Source organism: Mytilus edulis, chromosome 4 (genome assembly GCF_963676685.1).
Source record: "Mytilus edulis chromosome 4, xbMytEdul2.2, whole genome shotgun sequence".
In the NCBI taxonomy this organism is placed as follows: Eukaryota; Metazoa; Mollusca; class Bivalvia; order Mytilida; family Mytilidae; genus Mytilus; species Mytilus edulis.
In genome coordinates this window covers 32,000,105-32,025,993 of record NC_092347.1, presented here as the reverse complement: position 1 = coordinate 32,025,993, position 25,889 = coordinate 32,000,105, and the positions used below count along the sequence as shown (strand labels likewise).

The 25,889-nt window shown below is 31.5% G+C and overlaps 1 protein-coding gene across 1 annotated transcript in view; it reads right to left on the bottom strand.

Annotated features, from left to right (window-relative positions):
- Positions 1 to 215: 215 nt before the first annotated feature.
- Positions 216 to 25,889, bottom strand: part of LOC139519461 (transient receptor potential cation channel subfamily M member-like 2) — a 71,893-nt gene continuing 46,219 nt past the window's right edge. Inside the window, exons 15-24 of the mRNA XM_071311565.1 lie at positions 24,293 to 24,409; positions 23,941 to 24,040; positions 21,159 to 21,390; positions 18,847 to 18,909; positions 18,227 to 18,358; positions 10,919 to 11,188; positions 6,192 to 6,384; positions 4,198 to 4,339; positions 1,899 to 2,068; positions 216 to 1,119 (exon numbers count right to left, since the gene is read on the bottom strand). Of these exons, the coding sequence (XP_071167666.1) occupies positions 1,007 to 1,119; positions 1,899 to 2,068; positions 4,198 to 4,339; positions 6,192 to 6,384; positions 10,919 to 11,188; positions 18,227 to 18,358; positions 18,847 to 18,909; positions 21,159 to 21,390; positions 23,941 to 24,040; positions 24,293 to 24,409 (1,532 nt within the window). The 3' untranslated portion in view covers positions 216 to 1,006. The remainder of the gene's footprint in view (positions 1,120 to 1,898; positions 2,069 to 4,197; positions 4,340 to 6,191; positions 6,385 to 10,918; positions 11,189 to 18,226; positions 18,359 to 18,846; positions 18,910 to 21,158; positions 21,391 to 23,940; positions 24,041 to 24,292; positions 24,410 to 25,889) is intronic.

Genomic DNA, 25,889 nt, shown 5'->3' with positions numbered 1-25,889 from the left:
GTTAACAAAACTTTGATTTTTTTTAAATACTAAGGCTTGTCTACCTCAGGAATTGATTACCTCAGCTGTATTTGGCAAAACTTTTAGGAATTTTTGGTCCTTAATGCTCTTCAACTTCGTACTTTATTTGGCCTTTTTAACATTTGGTTATTCGAGCGTCACTGATGAGTCTTTTGTAGACGAAACGCGTGTCTGGCGTAAATATTAAACTTCAATCTTGGTATCTGTGATGAGTTTATTTATTATCAAACAAGTTCACTAGTTTAAGGATTCAAACAAATAAGTGAACAATGGTAGTAAAAATAATTAAAAAAGGCTTACTATAACAGACGAAAGCATATTACAGTCACACTATGACATAAATAGTGATATATTACAGTTTTCGTTATTTTTGTGTTATCATGTCCAAAAACAAGAAACCAGAGATATCTTGGATCCCCACTAGGAAAGGGAACAGTTACGTTATCACCTTCTTGAATTGGTCGCAACATTTGTTTGCGTAGGACAGTCGCCAGCTCTTAACCTTGTTTTATATAAAAGGAACCCGTTTTTTTACTTGGTTTATATTCTATTAAAGGATTTAGCAGGACTACTAGTTTTTCAGTTTCTAACATATTTGAAATTATCAGATTATCTATTGCAATATTAAAAATGTTAATATATAATAATTTATTATATTTACATTAGAAGAACAAGTGGGTTTCATCTTCTATGGTTTTACAAGTTGGACATGGTGTCTGGTTTCGAGGTATAATAAGATATATGCAGTTTTCTATAAGTAAATTATCATAACTGATTCTAATTTTTGTAAATAAACGGCTAGTTTCAAAAGTAAAGATATATAAGATAAAATTCCCGATCTTGTTTGACTTTTAAAAAGAAAAAAGTTTTTTTTTTATATTTTTGTTTGAACTGTTTGTTTTATTTTCTAGTCATTCATGAAAAATGTTTTTCGTTAGTACAGAAACGAAACTGCTGACAATGTGATATTATTCCAATTTCAGAGTTATGTGCACCGAACGGAACATACCGACTGCAGTGTTCTGATATATTGTAATTGCTTTCGCATCTTCTCTTGCAACTCTTGTTGGTCCTTTTCTTGTGTCGAGGAATCACTGACTACAATTAAATATGTGAAAATAAAACAAACCTGTATTTCAAATATTTTAATACGTTTGTGTTTCAAATTTCGACATTTGTTATGAATTTGAATAAATGAGCAATACAAAGTTATGAAAAGAGTTAGTTTTATAGGTAAATACATGCACAACATGGACGGATATTATAATGAGTCCGTTATTTACTTAGAATCGATATGGCGTTGATGAATGTAGATCAGGAAATGACTACCTAAATCAAGAGCCTGTAATTTAGTTGCTGAATTTTGATGCTGTATTTCATATTTATTTTTTCGTGCATTGTGTTGTACAGTTTGTTCTTATTTTATGCTGTTGATACTTTGTCCCAGCTTAGGAGATGGCGTGAACCCCAGTAATTTTAATCTCGGCACACACTATATGATCATGTCCCAAGTCAGGACCCTTCAATTCAAATGTTGTCATTTGTTACAGTATATCATATTTATTTTGTTCTGGCGGGATATTTTTAAGCTTGCTATGCGGTAAACGTTTAGCTAATTGTTAAAGGCTGAAATGCAACATATTATGGCTAACATTTACGTTATTTGGTCTCTTGTAAATAGTTGTCTCTTTATCATCCATACTACAACTATTTATGTTGTACTGTAAGAGGTACATAATCTCATTCCGAATGTTTATACTCCGACAATTGTTTTGTTTATATCTGGACATTAGTATTCGGTAATTGCACTTTAATCACTTTTAAGTAAATGCCATTGTATGTTACATGCAGAAATCTAAATTATTACCAATGCTGACCTTGTTGTGTTTTACATTTTCTGCAACAAACACACCCACATATGACCATTATTGGTCTTACAATCAAGTTTACTACCGCAGGTACCCGTACACGGTATTCCATTACATAGGAGTATCGTATATAGCTCCAGATCTTCTTTGAATTGGATCTCACTTTTTCAAAACGTGCACTAAATTTCAAGCAAAAATAAATGAACTTATTTTTTTTATAAGTTGATGTTTTCATGGTGTTTAAGTAGTTTTCAAAGGTACCAGGATTATAATTTAGTACGCCAGACGCGCGTTTCGTCTACATAAGACTCATCAGTGACGCTCATATAAAAAAAAAGTTATAAAGCCAAACAAGTACAAAGTTGAAGAGCATTGAGGATCCAAAGTTTCAAAAAGTTGTGCCAAATACAGCTCTGGTAATCTATGCATTGGAAGAAAATATTTAAAGTTTTGTAAACAGGAAATTTATAAAAATGACCACTTTATTGATGTTCATGTCAACACCGAAGTGTAGACTACTAGGCTGGTGATACCTTCGGGAACGAAACGTCCACCAGCAGTGGCAGATGCCTATCACATTTCACAGCTTAGAATAAACCTTTCTTGTATTTCTATAAAATAAATGAGTTGTTTGAAAGAATTGAAAAGTAGAGCAAATTTTTCTAACATGTAATTGAAATAATACTCTCCTTTGATCACTTATTGTCATCAGCATTTTATCGACGTAATTGTTTTTAGTATGTTTTAAATGTATATTATTAATTATATATAAGCGGTTAATACTAGAATCAATTTCATTATCAGGTGGAAAAAGGTTTTTTTTTTATTTTTTTTACAGCATATGAATAAACTCATCATAGATACCAGGACTAAATTTTGTATATACGCCAGACACGCGTTTCGTCTACAAAAGACTCATCAGTGACGCTCGAATCAAAAAAAGGTAAAAAGGCCAAATAAAGTACGAAGTTTAAGAGCATTGAGGACCAAAATTCCTAAAAGTTTTGCCAAATCCAGCTAAGGTAAGTAGTTTATTAGAAGCCTAGTGCATAAATTGGAACCCTTTTGCCCAACCCATCCACTGCAACATTTGTTAGAAAAAAAGGCCTATTTTTCACGACACTGGCCTGGCTCATCAAACTGTAACAAACTATATATGTTCTCATATACTTCTAATAGTAATGGTGTATTTATTCTTGAGATAACTTTTCGTATGTGAGCTATATCATCCTCTTAATTTTAGAACAATTTGTGTACTAAATTTTGATAAAATGCAAACCACATACTATTGGTCCCCATTCATATATGATTTAATTTATTTCACTTTCAAATATCTATGGGGAGAGAAATCAGTATACCGTTGACTACACATCAGATCGTACTGGTTACTGGAACTTAGTATACCCCATATCTGAGAAACAGGAAATATACGCCTTAAATTTTACAATTCATTCGAAAATGTTTCTACTATTCAAAAGCATACAAGGATCACCAGTCTTTAGCCTTTCATTTATTACATCAATTACTAAAATATTTTTATGTTTACACCTATGCGTATAAACTTTTTTGTTTTGAATGTGTACTACTGGCCATTTTGATCATTTTTGACTGGACTCGATTTGTTGGTGAAACGTATTACAGTATATCCGAAATATTTTGAAAGGAATTCCGTTCAAACCTGTGCTCGATGTGTCTAAACTTGTAGAACGGTGATATGTACATTGTATGTATTATCTGTTCCAAGTCATGAGCCTGTAATTCAGTGGTTGTAGTTCGTTTCTGTTTATCATATTTGTTTTTTTGTTCATTATTTTATACATGATTCGGGGAGTCAGTTTTCTTGTATGAATTGCTTTACATATGTTATAACAGGGCCTTTTGTAGATAACTATGCGTTATGAGTTTTGCTCATTATTGCAGGCCGTATGGTGACGTATATTGTGAAATCATTATTATACGTTGGATACTAATTTTCATGGGTACAGGTGAACCACGAAATTAAATGTTCAACCAATAAATGAATTTGTACAGGCTTTTCAGCAAACTTCGGTAAAACCATGACACTAAATATCCACGAACGTGTAAATTTCCCTAATCCACGAAAATTGGTAACCACGAACATAAATGAATTCACAGTAGTTGTTAATTGTTGTGTCATTTGTCTCTCGTGGATATTTGTCTCATTGTCAATCTTACCACATCTTCTAATTTTTATATTCCTTATCATTTCATGTGTGTACGTTATTCTGTAAAGTAAACAAAAATATAATAGTAATAAAGTTTTCGTTTTATATATTAAGCAATTTACCTAAACAAAGCAATGACCAGATTGACTAACAACAGGTTTGACAACAACATGTAGAATGCAACAATAACTATATTTATCCAATCATACTCGACACATCTTTCAACATCTGATTGATTGTAAGAACAAGAACTGTTATCAATCCCTATCAAGATATAAAAGATAACAATGTATATCAATTAATATGCGTTTGTTTACGATAACTAAACTCAGCATATAATCCGTCTATGCGAGAAGCGAATCGAAAAAATCTGATATGAAAAAGTGATATTGTCTTATATGAATTGTAAATATGCAGACACTCCACGATAAATTAAGAAAATACGAACTTTTAAACTTATTGTTCAAATATAAACAACAATCAAGTCTAAATATATATTAAGAATAGTTATCAAAGGTACCAGGCTTATAATTTATTTCGCCAGACGCGCGTTTCGTCAACATAAGATTCATCAGTAACGCTTAGATCAAAATAGCTTAAAAGCCAAAATACGGCTTAGGCAATCTATAGTATTTCGAATAATTCAAACTTTTGCAAACTGTTAATTTATAAAAAAATAGGTTGCCTACGTCGTACAAGATGTTAGTTAAGAGCAGAAGTTTATGTCCGTGTAAAATTTGAAGTGCTGTGTTTTTCTTATGTACATAAATAAACAAAAAATATAAAGTCTAATATCAATGTGATACTTTTAAAATATGATAGCAGTTTTTTCGTTATGGCAATATAAGTAATATTGTATGTTAATATGAAGTTTAAAGGCCATTGCTAAAATTCAAAATGTTTTGAGTAACATCTTTCCAATTTCATAACTGGTCTTCGAAAAGCAAAACCAATCAATTAAGGATTTTATAGACATTCATCATAATTAAATAGCCAAGTATCAAAATTATTATTCACATATGTAACTTTTAAAAAAAAAATTTATGAACGCATCGAAACAATACATGTCCGATATTCTCCCTACACATGCATGGGAGACTTTCTTTTTTGGAAACAATGAAACAAACTTGTGCCAAAGATGGATCATACTGTACACGTTTAGATTGATTCCACAAAATCTGACCTGTACTTTTGAATCTCATTTTTTATACAGATTAGACCGTTGGTTTTCCTGTTTGACAGGTTCAACACTAGTCATTTTTAGAGGCCTATAGCGTATTGTTCGGTGTAAGCCAAGGCTCCGTGTTTTAAGCTGTACTTAGATCTATTACTTTGATGGAAAGATGTCTCATTTGAACTCATATTTAATCTTCTTATATCTATAAATCTTTAAAATGTCCCTTTAAATAAATGCTTTCCAGTCCTCCAAAACCGTCTGACTACTTCATTATTTCGCATTGAACATTCATTTTCAGTAGTGAACCAGGTAAAAAAACATCAAGTATTATCTGATACGATATGTTGTTAAAAGGGAGATGTTTTTGGTAAGGCATCTGAAAACCAAAGTACTGAGGTGCTGAAAATCGGATGACCGCAAGTTCTTGTGGATGGTCACATGCACTTGTCTCAGAAAAGAACCACATCTCTATACCTGAAAGGGAGGGTAATGTACCGAGACATATTTTTTTTAGACAAGTTCGTGCGTGAATTATGAATAAATGACAAGGAATTTTTACTTATGTTTGTCGTTTTCTTGACATACATAGTTACGTATTACCGAATTTTTTCTATATGAGAAAAAAAAGCGTATAATTTTTCCCTTTCAACCCGTTGAATTTATTTTCGAATGAATTTAAAATGCATGAAACGCAGACCGCAATAAGAAACCCAATATCGAACGGCGACGAAAACTATTTAATTTGAATATAACCGTTTGCTCATACCAGAAATGAGAAACCAAGTTACCCAGATAATATAAACGAACATAGTACGTGTATACTGTGTATCGTTTTATGGACGTTACACACATGTGTTTGTATAGTTGATAGGTCAATTGCGGGATACAAAAAAAAAATATCCAGCTGTATGAAAAAACAAAAAAGAAGAAGAAAATTACCCATAATATCGTCGAGGAATATCTCTCCATAAATCTGCCAGTATGGAAAGCTAATAATCTTCCAAATTTTCCAGTATTGTACCCTATTTGAAAATATGTCCTCATGATTAGGATACATATTTACATGGAACATCACACCAACAGCCATCATAAATACGATGAGTATAACAAGGAAACGTCCTAAATCTTTCATCTGTCAAAGAAATTTGATTTTTCTTGTTGAAACCATTCATCATCGTTTAACTCAAAACGATAAATGGGAAGTGAATATCAAGTAAAGGAAAAAAATTATACTACGTATAATATGCATAAAATTACATCAAACGTAAACTGAATAGCCGTTCGCACGACAATGCCGCTGCTGAACCCAAAGAACGAGATCTAAATAAAAAAGAAATAAATGCTGTATGGTTTCCAAACTAGCAAACAAGACTCTAAACTGGCCTTCATGTAACCAGCTTTTGATAGATCGGATTTTTGCGTTTTAAAAATATATCTGCTAAGCCAAAACTGACTGCAACTGTTGCACCACAAGCTCTCAAAATGTGCAATCCATACGGTTTATAATCCTTTCAAAACGGAGAAAAACTTCATTGACGAGTTCCCTTATGCGTGAATAGCTCAGAAATTTATCAGTTGGTTGGAATTTTTAATTTCCTATTGACCAATAAGAAATTCCTAAAAATAAACATTTCAGATATATAACACGAAAAAAAAATGAATATTAGATCAGCGCAAATTCAATAATTCAGAAATCAACATTCCATTTTTAATTTTATTAATGCTAGAAAGATGGAGAGTTGTCTCATTGGCACTCACACCTCATCTTCTTATAACTAACAACTCATGTCGAACGTAAAACTCGTCACATTTATAAGCAAAACCACATGTCAAGAACAGCACAATAAATTTGTTAAAACAAAAAGTCAACCCAACAAACCAAATATCGGTAGAACACAGGCAGGGTGACCATACTGGAAACGTCCGAAAACACCACAAAACTCAAGACAACTTTATTACACAACAAATAGATCTGGTAGAACACATTTTCAAATTAAACAACAATATCATAGAAACAAACAGTACCATTATTAGCTATACTCCAAAATTTTCAAATGACTAACTAGTAAGATCGAAATAAAAAAGGGGATTCATCGAACCGCGCTAAACCAGGACTAAAAACACAAAGCATCTTGAATATTATAAGCAGCATCGGATTACCATCACATACATGAACGACATATCTGGATACTGAACCTCTTCAAAAGCCAATTAAGACTGTCGATAAATAGACAATGTTCTAAATCACTGGTCAGCACGGGCTTTTCCGCTTTATACCAAGAATAAAAAAAGCAACCAACATTTTTAGTATCAACAACAGTTTCAGAAAAATATAATAATCAACATGAATGATCATGAATGTAATCAACCTCATACTACTAACAAGATTTCTACATAAAATGTGAACAAACTTATCAACCAGTTAATCAAAGGAACAACAACCTGTATACTAAAGAAAAACATTGCAGCAACAGGGCGAACACATGGCCATTGGCATTATCAACAGCATCAAATGTGAAACAACATTTATTATAATGGCTTATACTAGTACTATGAGGTGAAATAGAACTAAACTCTAGGACTAGAGGAAAACAACAAAGCGTAACCCAATCCAGATTAGGTGACGACCACCCAGAAACATTGAGTTATGATGGGATTTGATGCGATAAATGTGACATAAGGCACCATAGATCATGAATCGAACTATTGACAGTTATTTATGAGCTACTTCAAGAGTATAAATGTGTCATATCTTACATTTCACAGATACGAACTGAAAACATCAACTAACTAGTACCCCCCCCCCCCCCCCCCCCCCACACACACACATGACATCTCATTTCCATCTGTGTCATCAATAAAACTAAGAATGGAAATTGGAAATTTGTCAAAGCGACAACAACCCGACCAAAGAGCAGAAAACAGAGAACGGCCACTAATGGGTCTTCAATACAGCGACAAAATCTCGCACCTGGCCCCTAAACAAAAATATGTACTAGTTCAGTGAAAATGGACGTCATACAAACTCTGAAATATGTAAAAGAAACCATACAAGACTAACAAATGCCATATGCTCCTGACTTAAGACAGGTGCAAAAACGCGGCGGGGTTAAACATGTTTTTTGAGATCTCAACCCTCCTCTAGCCAATGTAGAAAAAAAAACCAATTACACAGCAATATGCACAGTAAAACTCGGTTTTCAGAGTCCGATGTCAAAATAGGTAACAATAGAAACTAAACAAAATGACAATAATACATAAATTAACAAAGAACTACTAACATTTCAAACCCAAACAATATGGGAAAAGATAAACATTTTTGAAATCTAAATTATATGAATTATATAAATTATAAGGTGGGGTAAGAGAAACCAGGCGGCACCCCTATCAATTAAGTATTGAAGTGGCCCGAGAACCAGTGCCATCTTTCATTTCTATTTTTTTCTAATAAGTTTGCTAATGAAGGGCAGATGACAAACACAGACTTTCCTATCAAAATTAGCGTAAAAGGTTATTTCGAACAATTTTTCATTCCGACAGATGGTGTTTCTGAAGGTTAATATTGTGCGGAAACAACATCATGATATCTGATACAAATACATACATGTGATGTCTTGTATTACTGGATAATAAAGTAGGTGAATATAGTTGTTATTCTTGAAAATTTAAAAGTGTGTACCAAACATCCAAATTTTTTCAAACAGTGCGCCATTAAGGAAAACTTGTACTATGATGTCAGATTCAATTTTTCTTCAAAACGAACGAGAAAAAAACATGAAATTTACTCATACCTTTATGAAAGGTCGGAGACATATACTATTTTGCTTTATTTTGAAGAGTTCACATGGCTCTTTCCACCTTGAAATGTTAATGTTGAAATCACTGGTAGATATTTTTTAATACTTGAAAGAAACATTTTTCATTTTTACGTTTTGTTTTTTGCGGGAATGAAATAAATCATATTTTTAAAGATCAAAACAATAAGAGTCTGAAACACTGGAACCTGTATTTGATAGACACAAATTTACTCAGGTTAATTAGAGCTTTGATAACAAGCAAATAGCATGTTAATATTCGGGAAAACACGATACTGAGGTTGCTATAGTGACAAAAGTAAGTCGGTGACCCCTATTTTTTTTTCATCATGTTTTGTTCCTCAAGTCATTAAATATCTTCACACAACATTTTAAGGAAAAATCGGTGGTAGTTTGGTCTTTAAGGAACAAATATAATCAAAAGTTGACCTGACAAAGGTGAAATAAGTGTTTTACACGTTAGGGATATTGAATTTGTTAAAGGGGAGATGTATTTTGTACCTCTTTCTTTATCTGTTTTTTTTTTATCCAGTTGGGCCAGGTGAACGAGTATGTTTCCTTGACCTATACGTATTTTTACAATTAATTTTATTGTCCACGGTGATCTAATTATATTTATGTTTGACATAAGTTTTGATCCATTATATTAGTTTGTAACTCCCATCAACTACATAGCCAAAGCTGAAGATACAAACAAAAAGAGTTATGAATATCGAACATCAACATGATCAATACACAATAAACATATATATGTCAAAAAGTAGCCTTTGTTCAATTTGAAACATAATTCAATGTCTATTTGTGGATCTTGAAATTCTAATTTCAATTAAAGATGTGGTATTATCGACAATGATATAAGTATCAGATTACAAATGAAGTAAATCAAATCAATAATAGCAACCGTAAGTCATTCAACGTTGAGGAAATGCCATACTGTATATTCATCTATGAAAGGTCCGGACATGATGATGTGAAAACGTTAAACGAGAAAACTAATGGTTTATTTATAACAATACAACTTACTAAAAAAAAACACATGACAGACATGAACCAACGACAACCATTGAGCTACATTGTCCTGACTTTGAATTTGAGCCTGTCTTATTTTTGCTTATACTTCAGGAAAAGGATTTGTGATGTTCTTGATATTTTAAGTTCATTTTCCTTTTTCACGTCCTAATCGGTTCTATTTATCTTTATTGCTATACTCGGTTTCATACTTTCTGATTATCAAAGTTTCAATATAGGCATCACTGACCACAAATGCGCATACATAATGAATCAAACAATATCTTTTATACGTTGAATTAATTATATGTCGTTTAATTACAAATGCATAAAGTAAAGCGAATAACATCATCTATACATCCGAAGGTGGGAGAAGGTGGGAGGGTCACAACATGCAAATATGGGTACAGATTCATTTACTAATTTACACGAAAATCCCTTCGTGTTCATATATAATGCATAGGATGATTACAACTTTTATCAGTTTATATATTTCCCAGGTATCATAATAACTTATTCATCACATGTGATCATTTATATCATTACATAAAGAGATAAGAACACTGTTTTTTCAAACATCCTAACAGAAAATAGAAATACATGACCCATTTACATATAAACCTACCAATATGTTACCTCCATTCATTGCATCCCACATTCAAAAAAAAAGAAAGGATATACCTATATAATGAAAGAGACCGCCTATGTTATCATCGATTCCAATTAAACGTACATATTCTTCATATTTACCATCAAAGTGGCAATAACATTATAACTGAATACACTGTAAGTAGATCCAGTAGAAAAAAAGACTCAATAAGAGACATCAGAATTATAACTTACCATTTCTTTAATCAAAATCACATAGACTCCTATTTTCTTAAAGATGAGAATAACATGAAGAAATCTCATATACATGAAGAACAAACTGAAACTGTAGACACGTCTTGCCCAAGGAAGGGTGGTATCCGAGAATCGCAGTGCAATTGCGACAAACGTTGTTATGTACGAAACAGTATCTAGAACATTCCAAAAGTCACTCATGTATCTACGTAAACTGTATTTATGGCCTGCTGTCCTTAATGGGTTTTTGAGTCTTTGGAATATTGGAATCTGTAATAATTTAGTTTTTAAGTACCGGTCTTTGTAAAAATCATGCAGAAGGTGATTCATGGCATGTCACAGAAGTAATTTTTTTTGCCCTATATCATAAGAACTTTGGTAGATGGTCAAAATTCTGTCTTTATTTTCCCTGTATTATGCCCGTTGCCATGGTAACCATCAAATCAACATTTTGCCTGAATATGTGAAAAATGACCCTTTTTGAAAATATAAAATAAGGGAATTTAAAGTCCCATATAAATAAAGTTAATCAATACAAAGGATATGTATATTTACAGTATTGACAAACAAAACCCCAAACTATATAAAAACGTTAAAATTGTGAATTTACTAAATAGTTTGTTTCCATAGCAACCATTTAAAAATGTGTTAAAATTCGAAAATGAAAAATTTCAAAAACTTTAAAATTTTAAATCTGTTTATCTCCCAAGACCAACAATACCATGACATGTCATTGACAAATTTTGAAAGACCACATTCTATATATTCAGAAAATAAAAAGAAAGTCGTGTGTTTTTTTTTTCTTTAAAAAAAAAAATTTAGTCAAAAATTGTCAATTTTCACCAAAATTCAGATTAACAATCAGATGAATAATAAAAAATTTTGAACTTAAAAAGCTAAAACATTCCATTTATATGTGCAATTCTGACACACATTTGTTAATTTTAAAGGAGAATATATGATAAATGAAGATATACTTGTACAAAATGAAAAATCATCACTCTGGGTATGGTGCACCCCCCTTTTTTTCGATTTTTTTTCAAAATTATAAAATTTGTTGAAAGAAATGTGGTATCTCATTGTATTTACTTGTGAACTAAGTATTTTAAGAATTTAAGCATAACACAACTTCTAAAGTTGAGGGCAGCATATGTACCCCCTCCCTTCAATCTTATATGTAAGATTTCTCAGAAGTTTAAAAAAAAAAAATGGTAATACGCATAACCCGTTGTCGTGTCTAAGACTGATGCTGTCAGTGAAAAAGAATAAAGTTGAATCCAAAACTTAATTACTAGTAAGTCTATGTATAAAGATAAGAGGATTTGTTGTAATTGTCAATGAGGCAATTAACTCTCAACCAGAGAGAGCAAAGACATAGAAATAAACAACCACAGATCACCGTATATCCTTCAACAATGAGCATAACATGATTATCTATAAAACAAATCTTAATGAACATTTAAAAAAAATTAGCTCAGGATACTTTCTCTTTCAAAATGGCTATAAAGAAGTTACAGTAACAATTTAATGCAACTCATTGTTGGTTTTTGAAACAGATTGATGCTTTAAAAACTTTAACCCTAGACTAAGATCTGCTAAACAAGAACACTCTCCCTGAAATGTCTGGTTGGTTTTATTTATAATTGAATTACTTTTGAAACTCTGTAAGTTTTATGTAAAGATTTTAATACAAGTATCATATTAACTTAACATTATCAATGTTCTAAGAAAATGAGGTCAGGGTAAGATGAACTATGTCAGACAGACGAAAAAAAGAGAACGGAAACGGAAAATTCAGCATTTTTTCCATTTTTAAAGGGGCATAACTTATTGACAGTACCTGTTACACCAATAACATTCTAACTGTTCTGAATTTTATGGAAATAAGCATTGTGTATAAGTTTCAAAACATTTGGTTGTGGCAAACTTAAGTTAGAGAACGGAAACAAAAAAGTCAGCATTTTTTTTTCCATTTGTATAAGGGTATAACTCTGGAACGGACATACTTACAGACAAGTGTACAACTTTATGCCCCCTTTGCTACAGTGGGGACATACAAATTCTACATGTTCTATCTGAGGAAATATATACCAACGATCTACATTAATTATGCAAGAATTTGTCAATGTTTCTATTGTATATGGTGGAAAAAGACAGCTTGTCTATTATTTTTTTTAAAACCTAACTGAATTATTATTTGTATACCGCAGAATAATCACGTTTTTTTTATGGTTCTCAAAAATATTATCCTTGTGGCCCTGAGGAAAATTTGCTGGTCCGAACTATTGTATACTGTTTTGATTCTCAAACCTTTATGACAACCATGTGCAATGGCCATTCTTAAATTTTGCCTAATTTAATCAATTGTTATATTTACATATTTTTATGCCCCCGCAGTGGCGGAGGGGGCATTAAGGTTAACCCTTGTCCGTCCGTCAGTATGTCCCAACGTTGGTTTCTGTTCTCTATCTTTAGTTTGCCTCAACCAAATGTTATGAAACCTAATCACATTGCTTATTACCATAAAACAAGACTAAGTTTGGTGGTGTCACTTAAACCGTCCAAGAGTTATGCCCCTTTACAAATAGAAATATTGCTGAATTTCCGTTTCTGTTCTCTAACTTTAGTTTGTCTTTACCAGATCTTATTAAAATTATACACAATGCTTAAAACCACCAAATGCAGATCAACTTTGAATTTTGGTGGTGTAACTTTCACTGTTCTATGCAATGCCTCTTTATAGAGGGAAAAAGTTGCTGAATTTTTTGTTTTGTATTTCTTTCTTTAGTTTGCCTCAACCAAATGTTACGAAACTTTTACACAATTCTTATCACCATAAAAGTTAGTACACAATTGGTAAGTGTCTTCAGTCATGTCCGTTTATGACTTTTATGATATGGAAGCGGGAGCATCATCTGTGTCCAATGGACACATTCCGCATTTATTTCAAATTTTTTAGATAAGTTAGATTATTATATATTAGAATAAAAAGAAAGGTTCTGTAGTTCTTCTTCAATTTCAATTTTAGCACAGTTAAATCGACATAGTGACAAATAAGTGTTTGCATAAAGGTTTCGATACATGTCGATTTACATGGGAGGTAAATAGTAACAGCCATTATGTGTACATAATCTGACTCTGTGCAATAGTATACTAGTCCACAAAAGGAACGATGCAAGGCAATGTATTTTCCATAGATAATGAAATTGGAAACACTGTACCAAGATTAAAACTGTCCCATTTGTCTAATCTTTACAGAGTGTTATTATTTTATCAAAACCACTGATTTAAGACAAAAAAAATATTTTATTTTTTTATTTTTGTTATATCAAAAATAGTATTTTTATAAATAAACCAGATGCTCCGCAGGGCGCAGCTTTATACGACCGCAGAGGTATTGCACAATACTTAGCATAATAATTTTGGACCCCGATTTGGACCAACTTGAAAACTGGGCCCATAATCAAAAATCTATGACCATGTTTAGATTCAGCATATCAAAGAACCCCAAGAATTCTTTTTTTGTTAAAATCAAGCTCAGTTTAATTTTAGACCCTTTTTATCTTAATGTAGACCAATTTGAAAACAGGACCAAAAATTAAGAATCTGAATACACGGTTAGATTTGGCATATCAAAGAACCCCAATAATTAATTTTTTGATGAAATCAAACAAAGTTTAATTTTGGACCCTTTTGGCCCCTAATTCGTTGGGACCAAAACTCCCAAAATCAATCCAAACATTTCTTTTGTGGTTATAAACCTTGTGTTAAAATTTCATAGATTTCTAATAACTTATGCTTAAGTTATTATGCAAAAACCAAGAAAAATGCTTATTTGGGACCTGTTTTTGGCCCCTAATTCCTAAACTGTTGGGACTAAAACTCCCAAAATCAATCCCAACCTTCCTGTTGTGGTCATAGAGACCTTATGTTAAAATTTTATAGATTTCTTTTTACTTATACTAAAGCTATTGTGCGAAAACCAAGAAAAATGCTTATTTGGGCCCTTTTTTGCCCCTAATTCCTAAACTGTTGGGACCAAAACACCAAGAATCAATGTCAACCTTTCTTTTATGGTAATAAACCATGTGTTTAAATTTCATAGATTTCAATTTACTTTTACTAAAGTTAGAGTGCGAAAACCAAATGTCTTCGGACGACGACGACGCCAACGTGATACCAATATGCGACCAAAAAATTTTCAATTAATAAAATCGAAATTAGAACTTAATTTTTTTCGTTTAAACATGGTCTGCTTAAAATTTTGATTGCCATCCGTCCTTGTGTCCATCTGGCTGTCCTTGCAGCGCTCGCACATGTACAAATTATGTCAGATTTTTAAGAAACTAATACTTTAGGTTATTATAAGCAATATCTCGAACAAGTTAGATATTGGTGGTCAATCGACTTTAATAAAAACATTTATAACCCTTGAAAATAATAAATTTATGGAAAATAGCCCCTTTAACGCTCCCACAGGTACAATTCTTGCCAGATTTTTAATAAAACTTATACACTAGATTAATATCAACAATATCTCGGATGAGTTCTATAATCATGGACAATTGACTTTTTTAAAAGAGTTATGACCCTTAAAAATATTTAAAATTATGGAAAGTTGCCTTGTTAGCGCTCTCGATGGTACAAATTTTTTATTTTTTATTTTCAGTTTATTTATGATAGAACGGACGTAGTTTTTTTAGGTCACCGTTTCAAAGGAACTGTGAATTTTGCCATCACTTTGCTTCCGTTGTCGTCTGTCCGGTGTAAAATATTTGAAACATTTCCACTGAAACTACTTAACCAATTCCAGTAAAACTTATAAACTGAATGATCCTTAGGATATCTAGAATTAAGTTTGTGTTCTATTTTCTATTTTGTAAAAAAAAACATGGCCGCCATGGGTAAAATAAGAACATAGGGGTAAAATGCAGTGTGTAGCTCATATCTCAAACACTAAAGCCTTTTAAGAGCAAATTTTCAGATGAATCTAACAACCCATTGTTGGGTTGCTGCCACTTAATTGTTAATTGTACGGAAATTTTGCAGTTTTGGTTATTATCTTGAATATTATTAATGACAAAGATAAACTGTAAACAGCACAACTTTCAGCAAAGTAGGATCTACAAATAAGTTTATATGACCAGAATTGTCAATTGAATCCGTATGGAGTTATAGCCCTTTAAAGAAATTTTTCACAATTTGTTCATCTAGTTTGCTTCCTTTAAAAAAAAAATCTTCTTTTGATATTGAATATGCTTAATCAATTTCAGCCCAACTTGGGAGTTATAATCTTGTATAAATTTAGTTTTTTATTTCCTTGTACTTTAAGAAACTTAGCCACTATGGCTAAAATGGAACATAGGGGTAAAATTCATTTTTTGCTTTTGAAGAAAAAACGACAGATACAAAGAACATTTAAATGGAATTGTTAAGCCACTCATTGATATATATTGAAGGGACAAATAATCATTGATGCAAGATATTCCCCATTTCTAAAAAACAATCTAATATATAAAAATGGTGTAGGGGGTTCTATTATTGCCCTCACCCTTTGAAGAAATTTCATGTTTTAATGCTCAAAATGTTCACAATTGAATTCCATTTTTTAAATTTATTAATGATTTTTTGAATTTTGAAAAAAAAGGGGGGGGGGGGCACCATGCCCAGAAAGAAAAAATGTCCTTCTCTACAAAAATATCTCTATCAATCATATTTCCTCATTTATAATTACCAAATTTTGTCAGGAATGCACGCATAAATGGAATGTTTTAGCTTTTTAAGTTCAAAATGTTTCAGTATTCATCTGTTTGGTAATCTGAATTTTGGTGAAAATTGACAATTTTTGACTAAAATTATTTTTTTAAAGAAAAAAAAACACACGACTTTCTTTTTATTTTCTGAATATATAGAATGTGGTCTTTCAAAATTTGTCAATGACATGTCATGGTATTGTTAATCTTGGGAGATAAACAGATTTAAAATTTTAAAGTTTTTGAAATTTTTCATTTTCGAATTTTAACACATTTTTAAATGGTTACTATGGAAACAAACCATTTAGTAAATTCAAAATTTTAACGTTTTTGTATAGTTTGGGGTTGTGTTTGTCAATACTGTAAATATACATATTGTTTGTATTGATTAACTTTATTTCTATGGTTCTTTAAAATCCTTTATATTTCAATTTTCAAAGGCTACTTATGGACGTATTTAGGCAAAATTTTGTAAGGATGGTTTCCATGGCAACCAAAGTTGAAAAGAAAAAATTAATACAGAAAACTTATTTTCATACCATACCTTCATCATAAACAAAATATAAAGACATTTGAAGAGGGGTCAAGAATCGCCCATCAACAGGAACCTGCATGATTCTTACAAAGACCGGTACTAAATTACTTTTGATGATTTTTATCTAAGTTCACGGATGTCTATACATTTATAATGTATATGAAAATGATAGAAAGACATTTTTTTTATCACTAGTATTGCTTCATGTGAACGTAAGTGTCAATGTTTCAGCTGCGGAATATGTGGTTTTTGCTCTGAAAGAGTTCTTAACACAAAATTTCAAAATTAGTTTCACAGTATCCAAATTGCACCAAGGACCCGATTTGCACTCATCTTACAGAAATCTTACTCTTTTTGTTTAGACACTATACAATTTAGAATTGAGAATGATAATGGGGAATGTACAAACAGACAAAAACCCGACCAAAGAGCATAAACAGTCCAAGGCTCTTATCGATCTTCAACACACCGAGAAAATCCTACATCCAAAGCGGGCTTTAGCTGACCCCTTAACTAAACGTGTACTTATTAAATAAAAATCGATGTCACACCAAACTGTAAAATATATAAATGAACCAAAATTTAAAAAAAAAGATAAATCTATCTTAAATGAAGAAAGGACAAAATATCAAAAAGGGTGCAATTTGGGTACCTTCACTGTTATCGCAATGACGGCTTTTCTTCAAATCATATATGAAATACAAGATGTAACGTTGTCCAAAATTTCTTTGACAAATCAAACTGTAAATAGTTATCAAAGGTACCAGGATTATAATTTAGTACGCCAGACGCGCGTTTCGTCTACATAAGACTCATCAGTGACGCTCATATCAAAATATTTATAAAGCCAAACAAGTACAAAGTTGAAGAGCATTTAGGATCCAAAATTTTAAAAAAAGTTGTGCCAAATACGGCTCAGGTAATCTACGCCTGGGATAAGAAAATCCTTAGTTTTTCGAAAAATTCAAAATTCGGTAATAGTGTAAGAAAAATGAACACTGAAGGTTAAAATGTGTTTACCAAGTATTCTTCAATCATGTCAGAAAACAGCCAAATATACACACATATTTCATATACACCAAAATGGTCCGTTGTTTTGAGATTCGTGAGCAGAAAAGCACTGTATGTTACAACAGCTGCTAAAAAGATAATCTAAAAAGAAAATGCTGCATTAAAAGTAATGATATAGCAACGCCATATGCATAGCTCTTTTAAAAAGCAAAATAGTATTCGTTATATTTCAAGATTTGGAGAATATAATCCATCTTAAAAAAGTGATGAACTACCGATATCAAATATATTATTTTTAACAACGTCAATTTTTTATATCTATATTTGAGCATTTAATTGAATTTCATTTTTTCTTTTATTGAAATTGATTTTTTCCCCTTTTAATCATGTTGAAGCCTTTTAAAGCCGACTATACGGTATGATTTTTTTTTCTTATTATCGAAGGGTATGCAGTTGCCTATAATTGTTTACATCTACTTTGTTTCAACGTTAGTGGATAGTTGTTTCATTGGCAATCATACCACATCTCCTTATTTTTTTTTAAATTACGAAGTATGTGAAGCATCGAAGTATAAAATACTAATTTATCGATTGCCCTTATAACAAATCATTTATAAACTTCAACTTACGTAATGTAAAATAAATTTTGTACGCGGAGCTCTCAGTACTCTAAACTTCCACTCACTACCTGTCTTTTTATAAGTACAGCAAATGATTAAAGATAAAATTTAAAAAAAAAATAAACAAATATATTATTACATATTGCCAAAATATTGTTTATTATATTGTGTTTGTTGTAATTGTGAAGTCGATGTGGTTTTCATTGTTTTGATTTTGTGCTGTCCTCTGCCTTTTTTTTTTATTTGGCCCAAAAATTACTCCAAATTTAAAAGTTATCATACATATACTTAAATAACTGAAAACTAGGTACAAGGTATTCAGAAAAACAAAACAAATTTGTCATTGAACAAGTAACCATGGCAACAAATCATGACTAAATTTGCATTTTTTCTAAAATTTCAAGTTTTCCCTTGTTTTTCATCAAATTTTGAAGTACAATTTAGATTGAACAAGTATGTGCATACCCAAGAAACAACTTTATATTTGGTGAATTTATGTCAATAGTTATAATAAGGCTTCTGTTGAATTATTTTGTTGTTTTTTGGCTGTGAGCGATGTTTCCACTATGGAAAAAAGATAGAAAACTGCATCAATTCTGGATTTTTCATTTTTTTTTGTGAAAACAGTACATATTATGACGTAATTGTGACGTCATCAGATAAAATATTTCTGTTTTTCATTTATATTACTTGATCCTACGCATTTTTAAACATTATGTGCCATTTTGAAATAGTAATCAAACATTTTTTTTCTTGGGCCAAAACCAGGCCTTAATGTCCCTACTCCTTTGTTACTTTGCAGTATTTATTCTGTACTTTGAACTTCTCGTCAGTTTTTGGTTGGGCTTGTGTTGTTGTTGTAACCATATTGGTGACATTTTGTTCACGCATTGTTGTCAATATATTGGAATTTGATGTGACTGTCGTACAAGTGAGAGGTTAAGTGCTATAAAACCAGGTTTAATTCACCATTTTCTACATTTGAAAATGCCTGTACCAATTCAGGAATATGACAGGTGTTGTCAATTCGTTTGATGTTTTTTTATCATTTGATTTTGCCATTTGATTAGGGACTTTCCTTTTTTATGTTCCTGGTTTTTATATTCATTTTTATGTACTTTGACAAGGACTCTTTATAATGCAAACATTTTTTTTGTGAATGGACTGAAAATACACATATGAAACTAATTCGGAATCAATACGTCCTTTATAACCAGTTTCTTAGAACTACATCGTACAAATAGACGCTAATCACAAAATATGTTTCTATGATTTAATGATAGTGTCTCTGCACATTTATTGTTATTTCAAGTGAAACTGTTGTGTGTGATGATAAAAAGATTTTTTTTTCTGATTTTGTTGAAAGAAAGTTTAACATTGCCATAAAAAATCGAGGTTTCTCTACCCAAACAACAAGGTTTAACCCATAATTTTTTCGTTTTTCCAGTATCCATCAAAGGTTGTGATGCATTTAAAAAAGGGGAGGATGAAACATCATTTAAAAACAAAAGACAAAATGAATGACCACAGGAACTGCAAGACTCTTATATCGTTGATTTTTGTCTAATGTGTTATGTTTTTTTTGTTTGTTGTGCTTGATACCAATCTTTTGGGGTTGTTCATATACAACTGATTTTCACAGTTTGCACTTTCGTTGTGCTATAACACCCCTGTTCATGTTACGAGGGGAGGTTGAGCGATCGGGATCATGTGTAACCCCGCCACATTGTGTATGTGTTAGTCCACAATAAAGAGCGTTTTATGATTAGATTACCTTAGCTATATTTGGCAAGAATTTTAGGAATTTTGGTCCTCAATGCTCTTCAACTTCGTATTTTATTTGGCCTTTTAAACTTTTTTGGATTCGAGTGTCACTGATGGGTCTTTTGTAGACGCGTCTAGCGTAAAAACAAAATGGTTGACATTTGTTCTTGTTTGTAATATTTTTTTTCATAAAAGTGTTTGTTAGAATTGAAGCAGTTGATTTATCGATTGAATTGTTCAAATTTAATCATGTATGGGCCTTTCTTTTTAGCTGATCTACAATAATTACTCACGTCTACGTCATTTTTAATGGTTGGATAGTTGTCTTATCTCGAAAACAAGCGCAAAAATCTATGTTTAAAATTGTAGTTTTGCAAATTTTAATCTACCGTCAAAATAAATTTTAGGTTCCTAAGATAAAACAAGTTTAAACGCTGTTGATAACCTAGATGTTGCCGCCTAAGCCAGCAGTTAGATATCTTCCGTAAGCTATCAATAGAGCTTTTTTTAAAATAACATGGAAACATCCATTATAGCTACAATACGAATTAGTGTACCTCTTGACTCGCCCCAGCTGATGCATCTTGTGTATTATACCATATTTTATCAAGGCATCTTTGAGAGCATGCATGAGCTACAAAGTCATAAAATTCGCTTTCGTATGCACAGCGCAGAGGACTTATATCTATATCCCAAACAGTACATACAGAAGTCATGAGGTTCGTTGCTTCACTTGGATATTCCTTGTAAAGTGTCTCCAGTATTTTCAAGGACCGTTTTTCGAAAAGTCTATATAAATAAAAGAAAAGTCTCAATACCTATCATTTATAATATTATGGTTTACAAAGCACAAAAATGTCGACATTCATCTCCAAATCTAACCAAACCTTTAAACAGACTTATTAAAAAGGGACATAGTTATAATACGGTTGTCAGGCCATTAAGGATGGTATATTTTGGTTTTCATTTTGATTCACTCATATGGTTTTTGCAACGGAAATAAACAAATTTATTCTAAAACCAGTTGTTGGCATGATACGGGTATGTTCTTCTAATTTATTTTATGATGGTATGATGAAGACATACTCTTTCAATCAGTTTAAATTAGGTCTGGAGCTGGCATTTCAGTAACTGCCAATAGTTCATTGTTAATTTATGTATCATTGTCATTTTGCTTAATTTCTTTTGTTACTTATTCTGACATCGGACTCGTCGTTTTTCTAAATTGAGTTTATTTGTGCGTTTTGCTTTGTTGGTTTTTTTTTTATTTTACATTGGCTAGAGATATAGGGGAAAGTTAAGATATCATAAAAAACTCCTCCGCATCTTGTATGTAATTGTACAATTTAGTTCAGTTAATGTTTTGGAGTATAGTATGACGTAGATTTTCTCTGAACTAGCAAACATCTTTAAGCCCACCTCAGGGTGCGGGATTTTCTCGCTGCGTGGAGACCCATAGTGGCCTTCTGCTGTTATCTGCTTTTGGTTGGGTTGTTGTTTCGTTTACATATTCCTCATTTAAATGCTCAATTTTATGAGACTTAGGGAAAAACATAAAGTCTTTCATGAAGCTCTCAAAGATTAATGTTTAGTCCAGTGTTTTTATTTTTCTATTCAAAAACGTGTATTTTTGTATTGTTTTTTCGATTCATCTTTTTCATAGAAAACATTTGCTGTATGTCTATCTTACACATAACGAATTTTGAAACACATCTTTCATATCCTAATTCAGTGGTTCTACTAGATATTTTGTAAAGAGCTTACGGCTATGTGACATTCACAGTTTCCTATATAATTCAGGTTAATTCCTTTATCCTTATTTCAACCATAATATTATACAAATGCATTTTTAGCCTATTGTTTAACTGATTATGTTTCCGGCGAACAAAAAAAAAACCTTACAGAAACGTATTGATTATATCAAGTAATGTAGGTTTAATTAACGCATGGTATAGATGTTAGGCGTCCAAAGAGTTTTTTCAATAATTATATCACTCAAGCACACTAAAACCTAAGCACACACAGGGATGTATAAATGCGAAGTTATATTGCATATGGTGTAGCATTCTTCTCTTTCCATTGGATATTATAACGATCACGTGTTTCAAATAAAATTTGACTTCGTCCTCGGTAAATATAATCTGAGAAGGTCAATACATAACGTATTGACCTCGTCAAAAGTCCATAACTGATAAATATATGACCAAAAAGAACATACATAAGATTACCTGAATTCATCCTAAGTCAAATTGTGAGTTGTTAATAACCTTATAGAGGAGACGTCAAAAATACGTCAAAAATAATTCAAGTCATTGGGTGAAAAGTAGAAAACTACTTGGCAATGCCGTTGCGAAAACAACAAAAAAATCTCAAAGCAAAACAACAATATATAGAAATACATAAGTCCAAAAATAGGCATTTAAACTTTATAAATGATGTTTGTAAAAGTCCTTTACTGCATATGACGTTTGACTTATCAACTTATATGACTAAAGCAAAAGTGTTTGATATGGCGTCCACATTTTAGTTTGCATCTTTAGAGTTTTCACAATTCCATTCAATATCATGTTTTACTTGGTGTTTTGATATTTTGATTGTCATTTAAATCATACCTTCTTAAAAATTTGACAAATAAATCTTTATGAACTTTAAAAGAGAGAAAGACAATTTTGGTGGACCATGTGTATATATACTTTCTCAGATAAAATTTTCTTTTGCTTTGCCATAATATTGATTTGTCCGTGCTTTTTTCAATAATAATTAATTTAGTAGTAAGGGTCACCGTGCTATTTTCCAAGGTATATGTCGTGCAAAATTACCCAAATTTGCAGATTGTTCATCACAAAACACATTTTTGTAAATAAAAAAGGAATTATGAGATAAAATTTTGAGAAGATAATTTCATTCTTAAGAATATTTTTCACGAAAACAAAAATAAAATGTTATGACCGACCTTGTTTTATTGCGACAGGGTAAATCGAAAATTGCTCTATCATTCCTTCATAAAAAATACTTTTTGAGTAATCTCCCTTTAGGTGGGTAAGTTAATAATTTGACTTGAACATACACAGATATTTATTAATTGATAAATCAGCCAAATTTTAACAATACATCATTTGTTTTTCATTATTCCAATAAACAGTATAACCCGTTAATTATAAATCTGTTTCAAAATTTGCAGATTTATACAAAGAGCTAGACCTATAGTTAACTGTTATTTTACAATCCGAGATGGCGGTATACAGTTGACCTACCATCATCATGTTAATCGTCTCTAGTAGTTACTAAGGATTTTCGTCAAAGAAATTACGGGTAATCCATAGAAAGGGGTATGCATACCTTGAATGGTCCATCAACTCTTCATACACAGATTTGTCTGCAACTTTTATTGCTTTAAGCGCCATACGTTTTAATAAAGCAGCAGCTAACAAGGCTGTCACTACAATAAGAACATAGGTTATATAAATAATGCTTATGATGAATGATCAAACAAATATTTGACCAATCAGATAATGGAACAGGTCAAAACTCCTAGAAATTAAAAAAGAAACATTTCAACAATATGCTTATAGACTCTAAAATAAACTATTTAGTATGGCTAATATTATTTAGTTAACAAATACATTTGCAGTTGCATATTCTTCTGTGTTTTTTTTAAATTTTATTTTATCTTTTATATCATAAAATAAACCTAATTTATCTTCAGACCATTTCCAAAACAACAGGGCAAGTCTAGGTCTGTGTGCAAACAATGACCATATCAACAAATCTTGATAATATCTGTTATCGCCAGTATTTTCACTTTTAGCTGAAAAAAAATTAAATCATAATTTGTACAAGGCATTCAGTTTTTGTTGTGTAAAAATAACAAATAACATGTGACGCTAAACTCCTAAGATATGAGTACTACAGTTCCTTTCAAGACATTAGGTTTTTCTTTTACAAAAGTAAAAGCTCTTTTTGACGCAAAACTTAGTATTTTGTACTGACAGGTGGATTTTTACATTACAGTTATATTACGAACACTATCAGCTTGAAGTATTTTGGTTATGTTTATCGATAATATGTTTTCTCGGCGACATGATCTACAAATCTTCTGTTGTTTATATAAATACTTTAGACGTAACAAGGGGCGATTTTAGAAGTTTAAAGAAAAAAGAGTGAAAGAATTTGGGATTTTTAGAAATGACGAAAGAAATATACCCTTTTTTTACAGCTCAATATAATCAATTTTTGACAATCTAAGTTTTCGTTCATAAAAAAATCCTTACTCTAATCCATGCATCAATCTCTGAAATTATTTATCTATTGTCGACCAATAATGATCTTAGTTCTACTATCTTAGTTGTCAATAAGAGAACAATATAAGCATGTTTGAACACCAAACAACAGAATGAACTAAAACTATGCTATTGTTGTTCACTTTATATACAATACAAAATAGTGACAATACAAATGGGATGAATCATTCTTCTATGACTACTAACCTTTGATATATAGAAAGACAAAGAAGTAAAAAATAGATATATTAATGACCATTCAGTAAATTAAATCATATTCCATTGAAATATCATTTAATGACTCTGAACAACACTGACACATTTCAAAATATGATTCCAATGGCATCAAAACCTGTGGAATTTAATAATATGTACTCAATTCACTAGCAGTTTAACTAAAAAGTCTAATTTTACTAGAAGTTACGATGATCTGAATTTTAAATCAACAAATGTCGTCTACAGAATGGAGTGTAACATTTGCTGATTAATGCATAACAGTGAAACGAACGGAAGACTAAATTAACATATGTGAGTCAATATATCAAACACCAACAACACAAGAAGCGTCATTGTTTGCCAGCGTTTCAACCAGACTGATTATTCAGTATTTCTATGTTAGTTCGCATCTTCATAATAATAAACCACAAGACTAACATTCCTCATCTTGCAAAACATCTCTGTAGACAAAAAGGGACCGCTGAATTTGACAGTTGGGAAATGCGACATTATATGGTTGCAATAACAAAGTTGATGGTACATAAATTCTATATAGTCCTTTCTATAGCTCGATGATTGTGAAAAACATTTCAACTCTCTTGCAGACGTAGATGAAGCTATGGCCATCATCACTATACATCCCCTGCTCTCTGTGATGTCTCCGTTAATGACCTCCTGCTATTCAAACAACAGCAGTTAGGTATTCATCACATTTTGTACGACGTTTTATTTATTGGCTCTTTCAAAACTTCACTCTTTGTACAACTTATGTTTGAAAACCACTATTACAAA